The sequence below is a fragment of the Danio aesculapii genome, chromosome 7 (assembly GCF_903798145.1).
Source record: "Danio aesculapii chromosome 7, fDanAes4.1, whole genome shotgun sequence".
NCBI lineage: Eukaryota > Metazoa > Chordata > Actinopteri > Cypriniformes > Danionidae > Danio > Danio aesculapii.
In genome coordinates, this window is record NC_079441.1 from 45,214,588 (window position 1) to 45,231,876 (window position 17,289).

At 39.5% G+C, this 17,289-nt stretch overlaps 1 protein-coding gene across 5 annotated transcripts in view; it reads left to right on the forward strand.

Moving 5' to 3' along the window:
- The window catches only part of znf536 (zinc finger protein 536), a 303,464-nt gene that overhangs the window by 119,301 nt on the left and 166,874 nt on the right, over nucleotides 1-17,289 (forward strand). For 4 of the 5 annotated variants that reach the window (XM_056461995.1, XM_056461997.1, XM_056461996.1 and 1 more), the window contains one exon: nucleotides 13,339-15,590. In XM_056461995.1, the coding sequence (XP_056317970.1) occupies nucleotides 13,339-15,590 (2,252 nt within the window). Of the gene's footprint in view, nucleotides 1-9,665; nucleotides 9,748-13,338; nucleotides 15,591-17,289 lie in introns of those variants that run through there. The other variant, XM_056461998.1, reaches the window with a different exon arrangement.

A 17,289-nucleotide genomic window follows, 5' to 3' on the forward strand; every position in this document is an offset into this window, starting at 1 on the left:
TCCACCTTTTAAAGTTTATTAAAATATTAATGACAAAATGAGACATGAGTTGCTCTACAAATATATATTTTTATTATGTATAGAAAAACGTACACTTACTAAAAAAGTATATTGTAATCTTTCCAGTTAGCAAAGAAATAATTTGTTCCTTAATTATAGTTTTGTAACTATTAAATTGTTTTAAATTCAAAACTGTAACATATACATCAGTGTAAAACCTATGACTGGTGGAAAAACTTATTTCCGTAATTGTGTACCCGGGTCTCCACTTTTGCCATGGCCTCTTTTGGTTTTAACAAACTTATCCCTCAGGTTTTTCCAAACTTTTTAACAAAAACTTTTCTCCTTTCCCACAGCTGTTGCAATTTCTAGCCAAGGATTATTGATCTGGTTATCTCTATGATCACAGATCATAAAGATGTCTGTACAGTCGTACCTGTTTCAGACAAAATCTCTTCAAAGTTGTTCATATTAAACTCAAATCAAATGTGGCAATGCGCAAACTGTTCACTCGAGTCTCAAAAAAATCATGCGCTTCGCCAGCCGAAATCATGTCGTGCGCACCCAAAGCGAACCTCCGCAAACACAGAGATGATGTCACATTCCCCGCACACACTCAAGCGACCTAGCGGAAGCGTCAAGTATAAACCAGGCTTAAGTTGACATGTACTTGCAAAGTTTCTTATAATCAGTTAAATGTCTGTTGAAGGAGCAGTATCAGCAGATTTTAAGAAGAGAGTCTACAAATACTCAAATGGACCATCAAAATAAAGTGTTACAAATTAAATTAAATTGAATTAAATTATTGTTAATACTACTTCTACTACTAATAATAATGATAATACTTATTTTGCCAATGTTAGTTCACTAGCTTAGGAGTTTGAGAATCATTCAGAAGAATCAACCTACTAATAGTCTACTTACAGTTGCCTCTGCATATTTGATTTATTCATTTATTCATGACACTGAAAAACTGCTCACTTGATCTTTAAGTTCTGCCCATGCATTGCCCTAAATGGGTCCTTGAAACATCAAGTAGAAAAATGTTAATTTGTATGGAGAAATATCTGTAAAGCTACAGACTGCGCAACACCTGCTTATTTTTGTTGCTTTTTGCATAAAAAGAACCAGAGAATGTAGCTTGCGTAAATCATAAACCATTTTTTTTCATACATATAAACAAAAGCCTTTGAGGTTGGACCAGCTCTGCTTTGGTCGTTTAATCATAGTTGTGTGACAGCGTAACGCTGGCATGAAGGTAAACGTTTTCTGCCCGGCTTGTGGTCGAGCAGCGTTTCTCTCTCTCTCTGTCTCTGATCCTGCTGGGATCTGTGGCCTCACCATTTCCGATAAAGCCTGATAAATAAACATGTGCCCTGATCTCCCTGAGGTCCTCCACCCTCTCTCCAGAGTCCAGCCATTCCACACACACTTCCTCCTCTTACAATTAGCCCACAATAAAACACTAAGACTTTTCGCTTAATAAAGAGAGGCTTTTTAACACACACTCAGCCTCCACGGTCTTCCTCTTGTGCTCAGCACTGATGAGTGAACATGTAGAGAAGGAACGCAGCTTTATAAGGCCTATCTCGTCTTAACATTCACAGACTAACAAAGGAGCTGCAGACAAAGAAAAATGCAAATAAAACAATGTATAATATATATATATACATATATTACAACATATACACAATAAGAGTCACAATCATTTCCAGTCAACTCTGACTTCCTGATGGCTATGATAAGATTAGTGGTTTTTTAAACAGGATGTAAGAAGGCTGCTTTTAAAAAAAAAGTGCTTTATGGACAGAGAATGCTTGCATAACTGTACCACTCCGCATAGACTTTCTCACAAAAGTGAAACTTTCTCTCTGCTCGGCTCAGGGAGTTTATCAAAGTGACAGAATAAAGAAGATTTAACATCAGCCATATTAAAAAGACATGCAGCGGTTCAATATTTAAAAAGCCCATTTACTACGACAGAAGTGCTTTTTCATTCAAGAGCATATGGCTACGGTACCTGTTTATAGTCTTATCGTCTTTCTGTGTGCGGGGGGAAAAAGGAGCGACAAAAAAGGAGATATTTTCAAAAGACATTGAAGAATCATTCAATTAACAGCGGCATGATGTAAAATAATTACTCGACTTGCCTCCCTTAATGAGTATCTCTAATTAGCCATACATTTGTTTTGTGAAAACTCCAAACTACAGGCTGTGGTTGTGAAGAGCTGGTAAGTATGTTGAAGTAGCGGCAGATTTTTCTCTCTTCTACTGTCTGTCTTACGTCGAGGCACAATTCGGGGCCGATGTATGCACACAAGCAGCATTAAACACATTTAGTCTCTCTCTCTTCTCTTTTTTCTCTTTTATTTTAATTAGCCATGCAACAATTAAAAGATTCACAAACTAAATTGAACCTTGTCTCCCTCTCCTCTCGACTCGATTTCAGCACCTGTCAAAACAACACCCCTTGTTGGAGTCATTATGCAAAACTCATACGCACAAAACCAGCATGTGCGAGAAGAAAACAGCAATTATTTCTGATATTCACTTATTTGGGGGTTACATTGACATTTAAGTTTTCCACAAAGGTAATCTTTGTTCGCCGCGGCTGAGAGGTAGAGAGGGTGTCGCGAGAAAACAGACTGTCACCTTCAGACAGTCAAATAAGTGATTGTGATACAGCTTCATATCACATTTAGGCAGACCCTCTTTGGTGTCCTTAAAGGGATAGTTCAGCTTCAAATGAGGGCTTTTTATTTTCTAACGCAGAAGGTAAAAGATGATGTACTGAAATTGTCTATTTTTTGTACACACCGTGAAAGTCAGTGGGCGGCGGTGTAGTTTTGTACTCTATTGACTTTCATTAGGCAGATCTTTGGTTGTGTTCCACCGTAATATTGCTGGTTTGGAATGTCATGGCAATGCAGAAGATCAGAGCTTCCAAGGGCATCCATTTTACCCCTTTTTTAAGATTTAAGATAAGTCTTTTGTGTCTCCAGAGTGTGTCTGTAAAGTTTCAGCTCAAAACACCCATCAGATTATTTATTTTACCTTTAAGAATATTGGAATTTCTGCTCTGAACACATTGTAGCTGTTTTTGTTGCCTGTGCCATGCTAGTTCTCTCTACTCACCGTTCCCACGTGCCTGTCAGAGTGTGCCTCAATCTCCACCTCGGCTGCGTCAGATAAACAGCACAGAGACAGACATAAATGAAGCAGAACTCAATTAACGTTATTGAAAAAATACTACAGTAAGAACTTTCCCAATAATTATTTGGTGTATTTGTTGTGGAGTTAATTCAAGCCTTTCTGCAACGATGAGTCACACACAATGTCGTTACAAAGTTCATGCACAACATACACACACACTCACACAGCTTATGCGTTTACCTTTGCACTGTTTTTGCACAGCAACTGTGACAGGATACACCTTAATATCCACTGCTGTATGGATATCCGTTATGTTAATGTACAAAATAAACCTGATTTAACGTCCACAAACCAGGATTGAAGCGTCTTCTTTTATAATTGTACTAACATGCGGCTGTGCTGATGAAGTAAAGACGGTAAAATCGCTGTAATTCATTACAAACATGCACTGTTTTGTTAATGTTTTAAACTTGTAAAACATATTCTTGATCACATTTAATGATGATTGATGATCACAGAGTGCTGAACAGATCTTTTAATCCCAGTTGCTTTGTGCACATCCTGTCTTGTTAATATGATAATGCGCGTTACTACAGAGGCATGTTAATACGTGACTGTCAATCAGTTCAGTGGGCAGGGAAACCGCACTATGTTGCGGTCGGCCTCAAAATGGGAGGGATTTGGATCCTTATTGTGTTTCTATCACTCCAATATGACTGTGCACAGTATACCTACAGATGCACTTTAATACAGCATTGGCAATTTTGGTGGAGGGATGAAGCATTTTATTTATTAATTAATGATTTCTGGTAGTTACTGACAGTATTGTCCCAGAGTTGCTGCCCTGAGCAAGAAGAAAGATGATGTAAGGCTTGGATGATGGCCCTTTTGCCCATCCAAACTGTGTTCATTGTTTTGTTTTTTTGTGCTGAGGTGTAGTCATGCGTGATGGCTGGTTTGATCACAAGCTACTCAGCTTTGGGTACACACCACAATTTAGCCACAATTTTACTAGCCAGCATTGTTGCTGAAATCACAGACAAATGGCTGTAACTGGAGGCAAATCGTAGCTCATTCATTTGAGTGACAATTTCTTAATGTGCATTTTCAAAGACGTGATTTGAGAAAAGTGTTGCTGCGTCGCCTATGGCCATGAGATATTTAGAATGCTAAATATTTGGGCCTGTCTGCAACTCAGAGTCATGCATTGTGAATTGTGTTTTGACTGGAATTTATATCTGTGGTGACCTACAGTCAATGTGAGGACAAGATACAGAGTAAAGAAATGTTCAGAGGAAAGAGCCAAAGGTATGTCACAGAACATCAGGAAGAAACTATGGTCTCATTATCCCTCCCCACACACACTCACACACACACTTATTTCTTAACTGCAAATCGGTGCATAGACAGCTTAGACTGGACAGCACTAACAAGAACACTAAAGACTGCAGCCTCTAGCGTTAGCTACTAATGTGCCTCTTAAAGAGTGAGTTCACACAAAACTCATGTTATTAATTACTCACCCTCATGTCGCTCTAAACACCTGAGACATTTGTTCATCTTTGGATGAAAAATTAAGATATTTTAGGTGAAATCTGCAGCAAGGATCCGACTTATCCAAAAAGGTATTAACAAATACTCAAAACAGACCATGTGTCTTTGGTGGTTAAATCTGAATATTATCAAGCTTCAATAAAACATTTGTGTGTATATAAACCAAAAACAATAGTTTCTTGTGCTCAGTGTCAGTATATTGCGCACTTTCACAAGTACTGTGAGATAACCATTATTTCCTCCTTTGCAACTAACAAGGACACTAAAGGCTGCAGCATCTAGTGTCTGTCAATATTCAAATCAGGGGAGTGAGTTATATATGCATAGCTGTTACTAGCTGGTGTAAAACGCATTTCCATCTTAGTCACTGCTCCAGTTTAACACCTGTGGTTCTACTTGCCCCAATCCTAGCGGGATTCAAATCAGTTTTTCCATCATGGGGGTACAGGCAAACTAATAGGGACAGTAAAGACCACATCCTCCAGTGTCGGCTACTTGAGTGCCTCTGGAGACCAGTGAACTGAGGTTTACCTGCACAGCCCTTACTAGCTGACCTCCTGTAGAAATCTAGTATTTGACAATATAAGAAATTATATACTGTATGACATAAAAGTTCATTTGGATTTCACATATATGAAATATTTGTCATATGTGACGCTGGAGCACATCATCAGTCTTATGTTGCATGGGTATATTTTTGGCGATAACCAAAATACATTGTAAGGCTTTATTATGATTTAACTGTAAATATATCAAAAATACATTATATATAAATTATATTAGTAGTGTGGATTGCTAAGCACTTAAAGGCATTTAAAAAGCAAATCTCACACCTTTGCAACACCATTATAATTATAACATGACACAAACACAGTATGATTTTGTACATGCTTATGATAACTGTCATTATAGCTCAGTTATATTATTTTTAATGTAAAAATGACAGTGTTTGAGACATCTTTGTTATGACAACTTGACATAAATGCATCACAATCTGTCTTGGTCATGACAACTTGACTATCAAGACAACATAGTCATAAATCTGTCATAAACAAAGTGTCATGAGGCCATTAGAATTGTCATCAATATTTTTCTAGTCACTGTTTTAGTGGGACAGATTGAATTTGTAATTCAAATTTCTTATTAAAAGTGTCTACTATAGATCATTTTGAGGGATTTAAATAAAAACAATGGTCCCAGAGTATTTCCTGTTTTACATTTTTAATTTCAATAGCTTACGAGAATCCAAAAAGAGCCACCTATTGATAAATAATGTTTTAACATTAAGTTATGATTGAATTGCCTCTTGTTACAGTTATGAAATAGTTTGATAACAAGCAGGAAATGTTCATGGGATAATAACATCACCACATTGAAATGTGTCTATAATTTCATAATAGTGTCATTAATGACATCTTATTGACAAATTAAGTAAAAAGTAATCTTGTAATACAGTAGTTGAGGTGAAGAATAATAATATTGATGGTACTGTAATACAATTCATGAAACAATTATAATGACCTTATGACAGTCATGTTTATGAACTATCTATGACAAGTTATGTTGTCTTGATAAAGTTGTCATGACAAAGGCAGGTTGTCATGTATTTGATTATGTCAAGTCATCATTACATAAGACATTTCATACAATATTATCTTTGAATCTAAAATTACACGACTGAGCTAATGACACCTAATGACAGTTGTCATAAGCATGCATACAATCTCATTTATATTCATGACATTTGGCATGTAATGATTAAAAAAGTGTCACGACAGTCTTATGAACATTTACCTTTGAGTAAAATGTTACTGTATTTTAAAATATAGCAAAAAATGGCATTTATGTATAATTTATCAACTAATTAAATTACAAATATGTGCATTCATGTTCAAATATATTAGCTATATATATATATATATATATATATATATATATATATATATATATATATATATATATATATATAATATTAGCAGTATATATATATATATATACACATATATACATATATATATATATATAATATTAGCAGTATATATATATACACATATATACATATATATATATACATATATATATATATATATATATATATATATATATATATATATATATATATATATATATGTGTGTGTTCATTTATGGTCATAAATCAGATTTATGGACTTTGATATAGCAGTGTAAGGCACATCCCTGTTTTTAATAGGACTGCCATAAGACCTTACAGATCAGACTGGGTTAAATGATTATTTTTCACTTTTAAGTGCCTGTCACCTCCTGTACAATTGGAATTTCTACATAGTTGTAGACAGAAACCACAAGGGGAAGTTTTAGAAATGAATCGTCACACATTGACCTTTAGCAAAGTATGTTTTATGCTATTTTAACCTTCAATGCCGGTCACTTGACTTCACGTCTTTCTTTGTTTGCGAGCGAGGTGAACAGAGTAGCGCTATTCTTTGTAACTACCCCACTTTTCATGCACAGACCTCCTCTAACCCACCTCTGCGATTTAACAAATGCTCACAGTTATCCATCTTTTTTCCATTCTCACAGTCTGAGATCTACAGGCAGGAGGCTCGACATGCTGTGACTACCATTGTACCTCTCTCTCACACGCGCATACACACACACATCGAGCACATCTGCTGGTCTTCGGGATAATGCTGCAAATGTTTAACATAAAGGAAGGCTTTGAGCTCTAGGCCGGCTCTGGATGATGATGAGGATGAGGATGCAGCAGGCCAGGACAATGAACTGTGGGAATTCTTTGGTCTCCCACTGATCTTCCCTCCCCTGGCATCCCAACAAGCCTGTCAGACACACAGGATAAAAGGAGCAGCATTTTTCTCCCTGCTCATCCTTTCGTGGGCTCTTACTGATCTGTAGAGATGAGCTGAAAGCTGAACTACCTGTTGAAATGTTCTCTTAAGACGCTCTCAATAACATATTGTATGAGACAGGCACCATCAGAGAGAGTTTTGCGGGTTGAGCTAACAGAAGAAGCTGTGTGTATAGAGGAAGGCAGTGCAACCTGGGTGTATTTGTAACTGTAACTATTCGCGCTGTGGTGGCTTCGCAACTCATGTACTAGCTTTAATTAGGTCACTTACTGTCTACCACAAATACAAAAAAAACTACAAAAAAAAAAAAAAACACACACACACAACAACCTGCAACATGCAGCGAGAACAAGTTTGTCCTTTCAGGCTGCGTGCGTTTCTTCTGTTTGATTCAGTTTCGGTCTTGTGCTGGGAACCTTTGCTTAATGCCTCATTACAGCCACTAATAATCCAGTTCAGTCAAAGAGCATCGGGAGGAAGAAAAACAAGCCACGTTTTATTGGATTAATTAGAACTATTCTGAAGACCACCTGCAACAGACTAAACACGAGCAGAGAATGAGAGAGAGCTGGACAGATCGGACCTCACTGATAAGCGAGCAGTGGTTTTTAACTATCGCTATCGGTTTATGATTTTGTTATTGTACGTTTCTGGCAATATTCCCATAAGTGTGTAACATGCGGCGCTGTTTCTATCCATTAAATATGCAACATATGGCAGCCATTTTCAAGCACCAAACAGTTCATTCCTTTTTTTGTTTTATGCTGGGCCCGCTAATGATTCAGAGGAAATAAAACTGACTTTTGCACTTTCTGTAAATAATGATTGATTTATCAATAGCGATGACCTCTTTCATAATTAATTAATCAGCTACTGCATAGTAATTAGTCAATGGATTTTGGTCGATAGAGCTTCACAATAACAGAGCGGCTAATGGTCTTGCGATCTATATTTTTATTTTCATTTCAACTTGCAAACACTTTGACTTTTTTCTCCCCCCTATTTCTTTTCCTCCCTTGAAACCAGCCGCTTTCTGTAAATGTACACATACTTTTCCCAAACAAGGATGCAGAAGGACAGCAAAATTATGTTACATCAAGACGCAAAGCCCGAAAGAGCCAGATCTGCTCTGTGTTATTTGATTTAGAGCTCCAACATGCTGTGTAATCTAGAACATTTAAGGATTAGATGGGTTTTATGTCCTCTTTGAGGTTAGTTGTACTCTTAAAAACTCTTTGTTCAGGGCCCGCTCAAGGCTGAAGTTGACTTGCGTGTTGTGTGGGTGTGTATGTGTGTTTTATATGGAACCTTGATTCTGCCCTCCATGTTGATTTGCGAGAAGCCACTAGAGAACCAGCTCAAGGACATGAGCGCTCACAGCTACCTCAAGTTTAATGTAATATTTTGTTGCTACATAGGCCGTTCACCTTGATGTGCCCAAATCAGAGCGTGGCCCTCCTAAAAAGCGAAATGACAGATAATGCAGAACAAATTCATGCACTTTGCAGTGCTTACTGCAGAAACCACAATCAGATCAAATATCTTAGATACACCTTTGTTTAACATTGGTGCATCACGCATGCCAATTGCATCGCACTTGCCACAAAGGGTTTCTGTGTTATTCTCATAATGACATCCTGTAATGCTAAGGCATAAATAACACAATGAGTTCCTGGTGTTAAAACAATGGCTCTGCTTGACAAACTTAAGATAAGAATAAAGAAGGACAGCAGCCTGATGATAGTGTCAGTTGCACCCTCGAATTAAGATGTGGTTTGCAGAGCTTGCAAAATGGAACAAAACGTGATGTAAAGTGAGGTAAAGATAAGGCATAAATCCGGTTGTTTTGCCATGTTGCTTGAAAGGCTGAGTATTAACCACAGACTGTAAAGCTGCATGCCACTGGGCCCTGTGTGACAGTGCACTAAAGGAAGTCTCAGTGGCTTTTCAAGAGACACGGCGGTGGTGCACGCGTTAATTAGAGCACGCTGCTGCTGTTACGCTACGTGTGACAGGTAGTATCAGGCCACTGAGACTCGATCGTTTCGTCTAGCTCCTGGCTAACCCAGCTGCCCCAGCCTGGAGAGAGAGAGAGAGGAGGGGGAAGACGGGGTCTGGGACAAGGAGCCACCACCGTGTTTGCTGTCAGGCCTACATGCTGTGGGCCACGACTCAATGGCACTGATCCAAATAGGTGAGACATTAGCATTTCTAACAGAGAAAAGATAGGCGGTGGAACTTTGCAAGGCATCCTACAAAAGCATGCATTGCTGAAGAAGTACTGAAAGCAGAATGCTGAAACTTTAAATGTGCCACTGATTTTTGAAGTGGGTTGTTTTAAATGTGCTTCTAGGTATAGGTGAAAATAAAGCGTCAAATGGAAATAATGCAGGACAGAGTGGTTCTTTCTTTCTTTTTACATCTTTGATCTGAATTTAAATCACTTTGCATGCATTTTTTGACAAAACGTCTTACAAAATGTGTTTGCCGCTCTGCAAGTTTTGGTTCGGAGGCATTTTCAGATACGCATTAAGCGTGGTGATGTTTAAGAGCAGATGTATTAAGATTTTAATGACTTTGTTTCGTCTGAGATAAGGCTTTTGGCTTGGAGTTTCTGCTAATTATACTGTGGAAAATATGCACTTTACTGATAATTGTTCCGTTGTGATGCCTCCCTTAAAGTATTCCCAGTATCACATTTATTTATTAATGTATTCATTTCTTTATTTATTTATAGATGCTCTTTAAAATACTGCAGACTGTGTGTATTATTGTTTACGGGGGTTTGTATGTCAGGCATCTGCGTTCACATATTAACTTAATACTTTGTCTGCCTCTGCAGTATTTGTGTGTGTGTGTGTGTGTGTGACACCTCTTTAACCATATGAAATGTCCTTTTTAATCAGAAAAAAAAAATGAAATGACTTGGGAGCAAGGAAGGCATATTAATGCACTTAATTTGCATACAGTCGTCAGGCAAGGCTATGTTCAAAAACAAACTGAATTCGTCAGTTCATTTCACTTTGTTCCTTTGTCTATCTGCCTTTGTTATATGGTAAAGATAAAGAAGGAAATCAAATTGAAGAAAAGGGCAAGCAGTTATCTCTCCAAATGAGCAACTGCTCATCATGCCTCGCTTAAATCATAGATTTCCATTGCAGAAGGCATGCTAGCCAGATTCAAAAAAGGCCTCGTCTGATTTCTGCCAGGATGTCGACAAAAGCAATTTCAACAACTCGCTACTGAAAGAAAGTCCGAAGTCAGAAGGCATCACGCTGAACCCAAACATCACCCAGCATTTTTGGGCCTTTGTCTGAAGACCGTTGCTTTAATTAGATGACCTGGCAGAGCGAAGCGTCTGTGATTTATATTTGTCTTGCATTTACTCCTGTATTACATTTTGCTGAATATCAAAAATCCTCAAAGAACTGCTTAGCCATGTATAATTTGCAGCGCACGTGCCTACACGCGTGAGTGTGTTTATAACACACCCAGTCTTTAAATACATAATACACCTACAGTGTATTGTTCCCGTTCAGATTCCAGCATTTTTTTTTTTCTTTTAAATTCCTCGGAGTTATAGCTCTGGACAAAAGACGACTGGCATTCAGCAACAGCCCACAGTGTGTTTAGCAGTGACTGGAAGTGGCCTCAGTGTTTTTTATTCATGCTGGAGAGATAAGACTGCAACCGACATGGCGTAGGAAGAGCAAATAGCTAAAGAACAGGCGGCCCTTATTAGAGTTCTTATGAGAGCATCAGCAAATATGTGCTGCAAGCCCACTGCCTTCCACTGTAGACTGTATGTATGTGTGTGTGTGTATCTGGTCTTTGTGCACTTTTTTGTACCAGACCAATAGGTTCCTCGAAATGGTTGTTGGAATAGCTGATGCTTGTCAACAAAGAAATCAGTTATTTGTAGGATTTTATTTTTCAGTTATTGGGTTATTTTGTGCATTGGGTCATGCAAAAAAATGTACAGGAGCTGTCATAGTGCATTGAGAAAAAAGTGAATTATAATGTGTCAGCATCCCATAGATTTCAGGTGCTGAGTCATTAGGTAGTCCCTCTCTAATAAGCAAACTGGGTCAATCTGCACCATTTAAAACGGTTTATTAATGACCAAAGGGTGTGGGTTCCCCAGTCCAGAACACTTTACTTTTCCTCAGGCGTCGCGTGTGTAAGAGACACAAACCAGCGTGTGTTTCCAAATATTTTGAGAAAAGACAAAGCTCTTGTCTCCATCATTCTAGAGACAGTTTGCTGAACACCTGCTCTTGCCATTGTCTTTGTTAAAATGACCACAGTGCATTTATTTCACGTTCATAATCATGTGTTAAAGCGCATAGCCACTGTTACCAGGCAGCATACTAATCAGCTTAATGAGATATTATACAATATTTTGTTGACCAAAGCAAAACTCACTTTATTGTTTCTGAAGCTTGACCCTGTCAGTTGCAGGGGAATGCAGCAACATCATTATCCTTCCTTAAGAAGGTGAGCAGCATGCTAAATAAGCACAAGCAATCCAGATGACAACAGGCACTGCTCATTTATTCGTTTTAGTCTGACAGTTCATTGGGCCACTCTGTGGCCATTTTAAATAACTGGGAAGCCTCTGATACTTTGGGAACCCTTTCAATAACGCCAACTGTTGTTTTCTTCTCATCGGAAGCCATACGAGAGTGAGAGAACAGAGAGAGGGGGAGAAAAAAAGAAGGTGAACACTGAATGATTTGCATCAAACGTAATGTGCCTCTTAATGGAAAATTACGCCAAGACAAGTGTCGCAGCAGTGAGATAAGGGCTTGTGTTTACTGGAGTAACCCCTTGGTTTTAAGTGCTATTGTTAATATCATAATTGTAGTATTGCAGCGGCTTCATGACAATACCATTGCTCCGTTTCATTAAGGCGTGTAATTGGAGGGATTCTGATAGGATGGGACCAAGTAGCTTAATTATGCGGCGCCTTGCCGTGTTTACTGGGTAATTATTGCCTCCAAAATTGTGTTACTGTTTGAGAAAAAGTTCTGAGAGTTGCAGCTTCTCTCCCCAAGTGTGAGAGTACATGTAGTACTTCATAAATCAGAGGGAGATGAACTCACTCTTTTTTTTTTCTTCACACTTGTCACTGAAGTGCAGTCATCGTTGTTAACCATTTCCTCACACCATACTCAGATTGCTGACACACAAAGGGGTACTCAAGAATGAACTGAATTAACTGCCGTATGGTGTGATTTCTTTTGCCAGACAATGCTGTATATAATCTGAGATGCAGATCTTCACAAAATAGTATTTCATCTGTTTTGTTTCTGTACCTACACCCACCTCAGAAGAAATGAAATAGCTTTGTGTTTGTGCTAATGTCTAAGACAGACTTGACGCTGTGTTGCTATTTAACTTGGAAATATGACCTTCACCACATTATACACTTTCTCAAAAATTCTAAGAGAAAGGTCTTTATTTTTCATGAAATCTGATAGCAGAGTGGGTGTTCTTCAGCAATAGCTTTTAGACAATAGCTATGTTAAGATGTGTGCTGCAACCTGTTCTGTCCAAACCATTGCACATTTACTTCTATTGATGATATTCGTTACCATGTACGTGATGTTTAACATATCATTTTACTTTCATTTGTGTACTGTACAGTGTTTCCTGTTGATTGTGCACAGTGATAATACAATAAGTGTATTAGTGGTGCCTTGGGGCTATAAGGAGGTGTTTGTTGACTGCCTACTTTTGAATAGTGTACTCAGTACCTGTTTCTGTGTCTTTTGTCTTCTAGGATGGAGGACTCTAGTTTGTGCCTTGGTGTATCCTCGGTGGTCTCAGATGCTGACACCCATCTCAGCAACGCAGTACTTAACGGTCGCTACCCAATCAGTCAGAAACTGCATCAGCTGACTGCTCAGCTGGGTCATGCCTTTCCTGAACTACAGAGTCGCCAGCAGATCCCAGAGGAAAAGGCAGCAACCCCACTGGATGAGAAAACCCATGCTGCCTTAGCTAGTCAGCCAATCAGCAGTCAGATGGCCTTACTGGCCAATCAGCTCAATCGTGACATGGATGTGGGCGCCTTGAGTGGTCTCAATGGCCGTGTTGATTTGCAACAATTTCTCAATGGACAGAATTTAGGAATCATGTCTCAGATGAATGATATTGAAGATGATGCTCGCAAGAACCGCAAATACCCCTGTCCTCTATGTGGCAAGCGATTCCGCTTTAACAGCATTCTGTCACTTCATATGCGTACACACACTGGAGAGAAGCCTTTCAAATGTCCATATTGTGACCACCGAGCTGCTCAGAAGGGTAATCTGAAGATCCACCTCCGCACCCATAAGCTGGGAAATCTTGGTAAGGGCCGTGGTCGTGTACGTGAGGAAAATAGGCTTCTTCATGAACTCGAAGAAAGAGCCATTCTACGTGATAAGCAAATGAGGAACAGCTTGCTGCAGCCACCTCAACCGCTTCCACCCCACTTGGGTATCCAGACTCACAGCCAACAACAGCCTGGCTCTGCCTGTGGCCTGCTCACTCCAACCAGTATTGGTAACTCACCTGAGGGACTGACCCAGCCGTCTGCCTCACCTAAGCCTGCAAGTAACAACCTGCAAGACGAGCAAGCCCTCAACCCAGCCCAAGGATACCGGTGCACTTTTTGCAAGGGTAAATTTAAGAAGCGCGAGGAGCTAGACCGCCACATTCGCATTCTCCACAAACCCTACAAATGTACCCTGTGTGAATTTGCTGCTTCACAGGAGGAGGACCTGATCAGCCATGTGGAGAAAACGCATATTACCGCTGAATCAGCCCAGGGACAGGGCACAGGAGCTGGCAATGGAGAGAAACCCAGCAATGAATTCCGCTGTGAGGTTTGTGGCCAGGTTTTTAGTCAAGCTTGGTTTCTGAAAGGCCACATGCGGAAACACAAGGACTCCTTTGAACATTGCTGCCAGATCTGTGGACGTCGCTTCAAGGAGCCCTGGTTCCTGAAGAATCACATGAAGGTGCATCTCAACAAGCTGGCCATCAAGAGCAAGCCTCCTGTTGGTGGAGGAGCTGATGATGAAGGACACTCTGTGAACAGCATGAGCAGCCTTGCTCAAGAAGCTCATGCAAACCTTTATTCACGTTATATTTCTTGTTTGCAAAGTGGTTTCCTCACACCCGACAAACAAGGCCTGGTTGAACAGCAGCACCAGATGCTGGCCAAAGCCGGTATTGCAATGAAGGAGAAGGAGATGCTTGGAAAGCTCCTAAGTCCAATGGCCAGCATGGGCCATGGCTTAGGGGAAAATGAAAAGCGATCACTCCTAGGTTGCCTGAACTTGGTGCCCCCCTTGAAGTCTAGCTGTATGGAGCGCTTGCAAGCTGCAGCTAAGGTAGCAGAAATGGACCCCCTAAACAGTTATCAAGCCTGGCAAATCATGGCACGTGGAATGGCAATGGAACGCTCCTTCATGCCAAAAGAACAGCACCATGGTGGGCATGGACAAGAAGATGAACTTGTCAATGCAGCTGGGATTGTTCCCTTTGGTAAAGACAAGCCTGACCACCCAACCTTAGGCTCTACTGATGTTTCCAAGCAGAAGCAACATCCCGATGTGCTTCATGGAGTGAAGACAAGTGGAGGCATGATGCCCTTGAAAGATGAAGGTTTAACCTTTGATAGTCACCGTGAGTTCTTACCCCACCATGGTGGTCTGGGCCTGGGCCAAGGGCTTGAGTACAGCCTAGCCAGCCTAAAGGAGAAAGCAACTGAGTGTCCTGACTGTGGCAGAGTCTTCAGAACCTACCATCAGATGGTGGTCCACTCTCGAGTGCACAACAAGGATCGTCGAACCCTAGAAGACAGCTCCCAGCACATTCTAGATGAACGGCGCGGCTCAGCTAGCGACCCTGAATCTCAGTCCATCAGCCGATCAACTACCCCAGGCTCCTCCAATGTGACAGAGGAAAGTGGTGCTGGAGGCGGACACTCCCAGACAGGCAGTGTGCAGGATGACAGTCCCCACCCTTCCTCTCCATCCTCAGGTAAGGAAGTTATCTATTGATTTATGTGACTGCAAATATAACCTACTCACAACAGTAAGACTTTATTTTAAGGTGCAATTCTCGCTATTTACAAACCATTAACTATATCTTTTCCCCTGACAAGCTTCTAATTTGCTAATTATAAATGTTTTTTAGGGTAAAAATTAGGTTAAGGTATTGGATAGGGTATGAATGAGGAATTAGATCATGCAGAATATTTACTTTATAAGTACAAATAAACGTATTAAAAATGAGTATTGGGCGGCGCTGTGGCGCAGTAGGTAGCGCTGTCGCCTCACAGCAAGAAGGTCGCTGGTTCGAGCCTCGGATGGGTCAGTCGGCATTTTTGTGTGGAGTTTGCATGTTCTTCCTGTGTTCGTGTGGGTTACCTCCGGTTGCTATGGTTTCCCCCACAAATCCAGAGACCTGTGGTATAGGTGAATTGAGTAAGCTAAATTGTCCGTAGTGTATGTGTGTGAATGAGAATGTATGGGTGGTTTGCAGTGATGGGTTGCAGCTGGAAGGACATCCGCTGTGTAAAACATATGCTGGATAAGTTGGCTGTTTATTCCGCTGTGGCTGTGGAAAATGAATGAATGAATGGGTTTGATTTTTTTGGCTTTTCTTATCTAAAAAAGTGATTTGAGAGGAGTTTTGACAGTTCAGAGCCACCGTACAAGCAAAGAGCTAAATACAGAATGCCGTCATTTGAGCTACAGATAACTTTGGCAAACACAGTGCATAAAATAAAGAGAGAATGTGGAAACAGCAGAGAACCCATATATTTTCCCCAATTTCTGTTTAAAGGAGAGCAGATTTTTTCAACATATTTCTAAACATAATAGTTTTACTAGCTCATTTCTAATAACTGATTTATTTTATTTTTGCCATGATGACATGGCATGTAAATAATATTTGACTAGATATTTTTCAAGACACTTCTATAGCTTAAAGTGACATTTAAAAGCTTAACAAAGATAATTATGTTACTTAGGCAAGTTATTGTAAAACAGTGGTTTGCTCTGTAGACTATCAAAAAAATATATACCTTAAAGGGGCTGATAATTTTGACCTCAAAATGGTTTTTAAAAATTAAAAACTGCTTTTGTTTTAGCCAAAATAAAACAAATAAGACTTTTTACAGGAGAAAAAATATTATCAGACATACTGTGAAAATTTCCTTGCTCTGTTAAACATCATTTGAGAAATATTTTATATGCTTTTATAAAGCATGGTCCGCTTTCGGTCTGTTGCTTCGATACGTCAACGCGTCCACAATCTATTATAATGTCATAAAATATGCCAGTCTTGGTTTAGGATTTGTTTGCATACATGAATGTGTGAAGTATCTCAAGCAATGTATCAAAATTCAACTGATTTCCTGAAATAAACTTCGGGATAATGCACTGCAGCTTTTCGATAATGAGATGAACTCTCCTTCCTCTTTATTGGATGAACACAATGTGTGTACTGTGGAGAAGAGAGGAGAATGTATCACTGCTTAAACTGACTTCGAAATGTTTTCCGTTTTCTCGTAATGGATTGATTAATACACATCGTGACAAATTTTTGGCATATGATTACGACAAAAACGCATACGAACATTTCGAACTTCAGTGTACAAAGATCTTTACTGAATATAAAATAAAAAGTGAAATTCAAAAGTCAATTCTCTGCCATAGGAAAAAAAGAATAGATT